Source organism: Ipomoea triloba, chromosome 8, assembly GCF_003576645.1.
Source record: "Ipomoea triloba cultivar NCNSP0323 chromosome 8, ASM357664v1".
Classification (NCBI taxonomy): domain Eukaryota; kingdom Viridiplantae; phylum Streptophyta; class Magnoliopsida; order Solanales; family Convolvulaceae; genus Ipomoea; species Ipomoea triloba.
Window position 1 is genome coordinate 8,338,973 of NC_044923.1, and position 3,126 is coordinate 8,342,098.

At 38.2% G+C, this 3,126-nt stretch overlaps 1 protein-coding gene across 1 annotated transcript; it reads right to left on the minus strand.

Annotated features, from left to right (window-relative positions):
- Nucleotides 1-897: 897 nt before the first annotated feature.
- LOC116028062 (21 kDa protein-like) lies at nt 898-1,996 on the minus strand. Its single transcript, XM_031269855.1, has one exon. The coding sequence runs from the start codon at nt 1,971-1,973 to the stop codon at nt 1,365-1,367; it is 609 nt and encodes a 202-aa protein (XP_031125715.1). The 5' UTR covers nt 1,974-1,996; the 3' UTR covers nt 898-1,364.
- Between the last annotated feature and the right edge of the window lie 1,130 nt (nt 1,997-3,126).

The window sequence follows — 3,126 nt, forward strand, 5'->3', positions numbered from 1 at the left end:
TATTACAAGGAGTGTGATACGAAGAAGCCATTTTGCTTAAATTCATTTGTAAAGTCGAGTGAATGAGAAATATGAAGAATTTTGAACCGCCAATGAATATGAAAAACATGATAGGATAAAAAGTTAGGGAGTCCAGTAAGCTCTCCTCCTTTCAAGCCTACATTCAGTGTAAAAATAATGTACATTATATTCAGGGGATGTACATTATTTGTGTACTGAATGTACATTATTTTTATAGTATAAAAATAATGTACATTCAGTACAAAAATAATGTACATTTAGTATATTAAAAATGTACATTTGATTATGGTCTACATAGCTATGTGGACCATGGTCCACACAATAATTTGCCCCTTTTTATCCTTTTACCATTTATTCTTTTTAGAGTTAATTACCGATTTGATCCCTCGACTATTGGGATTTCACCACTTTGGTCCTCGACAATTTTTCTTGTCCAATTGAGTCCTCGACTTTGAAAAAGTTAACCAATGTAGTCCTCCGTTTATTTTGGTGTTAAACAGCTGTTAAATCGGGATCAAATTGGTAATTTTGCTATAGTTGAGGGACCATTTTGGTAATAAATTTTGACTCAAATGGCCCCTTGACTATAATGAAAATTACCAATTTGGTCCCGATTTAACGGATATCAAGTGGTAAACTATTGATGGTTTAACAGCCACATTTTAGATATTTTAACAGCCACATCAGACTTGCTGGTTCAACAGCCACATTGGTCCCATCAATAATATTTAAAGTGTCCTCACCTTTTCAAAATTTCATGAAACTTTTTTTATTGCTTTAAACACATTTTAAATATTTTAATATTATTTTAAGATTGAAGGTTTAAATTAAAAATTAAACTAATAACCAAAAAGAGTGGATCTACAAAATTAAAAGTAGAATAAACTCACATTATATTTTAAAGGAACAAACTTTGCTTGCATATCACTTACAAACTATCAATTTAATTTGTAGGAGAACACCATGAGGACAAGTGTTACATAGGATGAAGGAATTCTTAGCTAGACTTGATCGATATGAGCTATACCCAACTGTGCACAAAAACTGTTGCACAATCTACAATACAACACAAAACAAGTACTCACAGCATAGCAGGTTATTACATAATAATAGGATTTACCCAGTACGATTCGAGTAATCACTGCGAGTTTAACTGGCCATCCACGAAAAAAACCAACTACAAATAGTCACAGCAGGTTATTACACAATAACAGGATTTACCCAATACAACTCGAATAATGACTGCGAGTTTAACTGGCCACCCACGAAAAAAACCAACTAGGTAACTCGTGCAGACCGAGCAAACCTAACCAAGATCGAACTTGTGGTTTCACTCATTCATTCTAAGGAATATTGGTGGATGTACCAGCCTTATGCCTAGCAGCAAAGTTGTTAACCAAAGCGAGAGCATTGCTGGTGACTTGCACCACACTAAGTACTTTGGGACTAACAGCACCCTTCACGCTCCCATCCATGGCGGATCCAGAAAACCCATCAAGGCAATTGTTCCCATTAGTTATAGCAGTGCTCACCCACGTCTGCACGTTCCCAACTCGCCACGAAAAGCTACGCCTCGGCAGGTTATCCGTCTGGCTCAGCTCCTTGATGGAGCGCTTGAGCTGAGCCACGGTGACGCCCATGTTAGCCATGCAGTCCTTCAGAGCCTGCTTTTCCCTGGGCTTCAGCCCCGCGGTTCGGATCAGCCCGAGGATGAACTTCGCGGCGGATCCGGCCCGGGCTAGGCCGACCGAGAGAGCGGTTTGGGCGAGCTGGTGCGGGTTTTGTTGGATTGAGTTGGCGTAAGAAGAGAGGGTCTGGACGCACAAGGGCGGGTAGCGCGTGGCTCTGCATGAGGTCTTAATGAAAGTGGTGGGTCCCTGGTTTGCACCATAGCATTGGAAAACCATCAAGGTAAAAACAAGAAGGTGAAGGGAAACAATGGTGGTCCCCATGGAATGATTAGCACTTTGCTTTCAGTGCCCAGTGAAGATTACTAGATTAGAGTATGAGTTTGATGCATGGTGTCGGTGCGGGTTTATATAGAATCCAAAAGTTGTTAAGGTTTGACTAAGTAATAATAGGTTAAGAAGCGATTAATAATATAGAAGAAGATTGAGCTGTTGTGTAGTAGTTATTTGGGGCTTAATTAAATGACTTTGGCACGTGATACTTTATTTACAAGCCTTCCAGCTCAGTTCCACACCAAAATGTTTCATTATTTTATTTGTGTTTTGCAAGTTGTAAAATGGTGGTATGTAAAAAAGCCGTAAGCTTCTCAAAAGTCAAAATCTCCTCTTTTATCTCAACCACCTCAGGTCAGTCTAGCAGACTAAGCATACGTTGTGGAAAATACTACATGAACTTTCAAGTTATACTCTCTACTTGTACTCCTTCACACAAAAATTTAATGTTGACATTCTTTTTAGTATCCACAGGATAAAAATAACCTATCATATATTGCTACGTCAGGGAGTAAAAGTGAAGGAGTATAGAATGGGAGTCCATGTAGTAGAACTCATAAGTTATTTGTATGTATTTAATTTTTTTTTCTTGTTAGACCATGAACTGTTTTGAGTAGCTAGACCGTAAGTATAGGAGTTAGGATGTTTTTTAAGTAAACCCTAATTATAGAGATTTTGAACTCCCGACTTCTCTAAACTCTTAAGGGTTGAGACTACGTACATGACCACTCATGCCTCATGCCAGTCAAATTAACTAGTTTGCACGTATTTAGAATGCGCACGTAAATTATTTACTTTTTACAAGGTTAATTGTGTTGCACACACATATAAATATATATGTAGGTCTTGTTCAAGTGCAAACCACCCTTCTCATGCAAACCTGTGAATTGAAATTATGCATAGTTAATACTCCTTGAATGCACAACAACTACTCTAGCTCTACAACTCCTATACGGATGCACCACACCTACTACATGAATGCACCGAAATTACTACAAAAATACACCGCACATATATCCACGCATCCTCCCAAGTCCCAACATGTCTCTGAGTAATTACCGTGCATTCATGCGGTAATTACCGTGCATTCCTTAAGAAGTTCGCACACATGCTCTTATATAGTTATATATCTATACATGATTAA

Bases quoted from the DNA above. Each gene is read 5' to 3' on its own strand.
- LOC116028062 (XM_031269855.1), bottom strand. From the start codon at position 1,973: ATGGGGACCACCATTGTTTCCCTTCACCTTCTTGTTTTTACCTTGATG.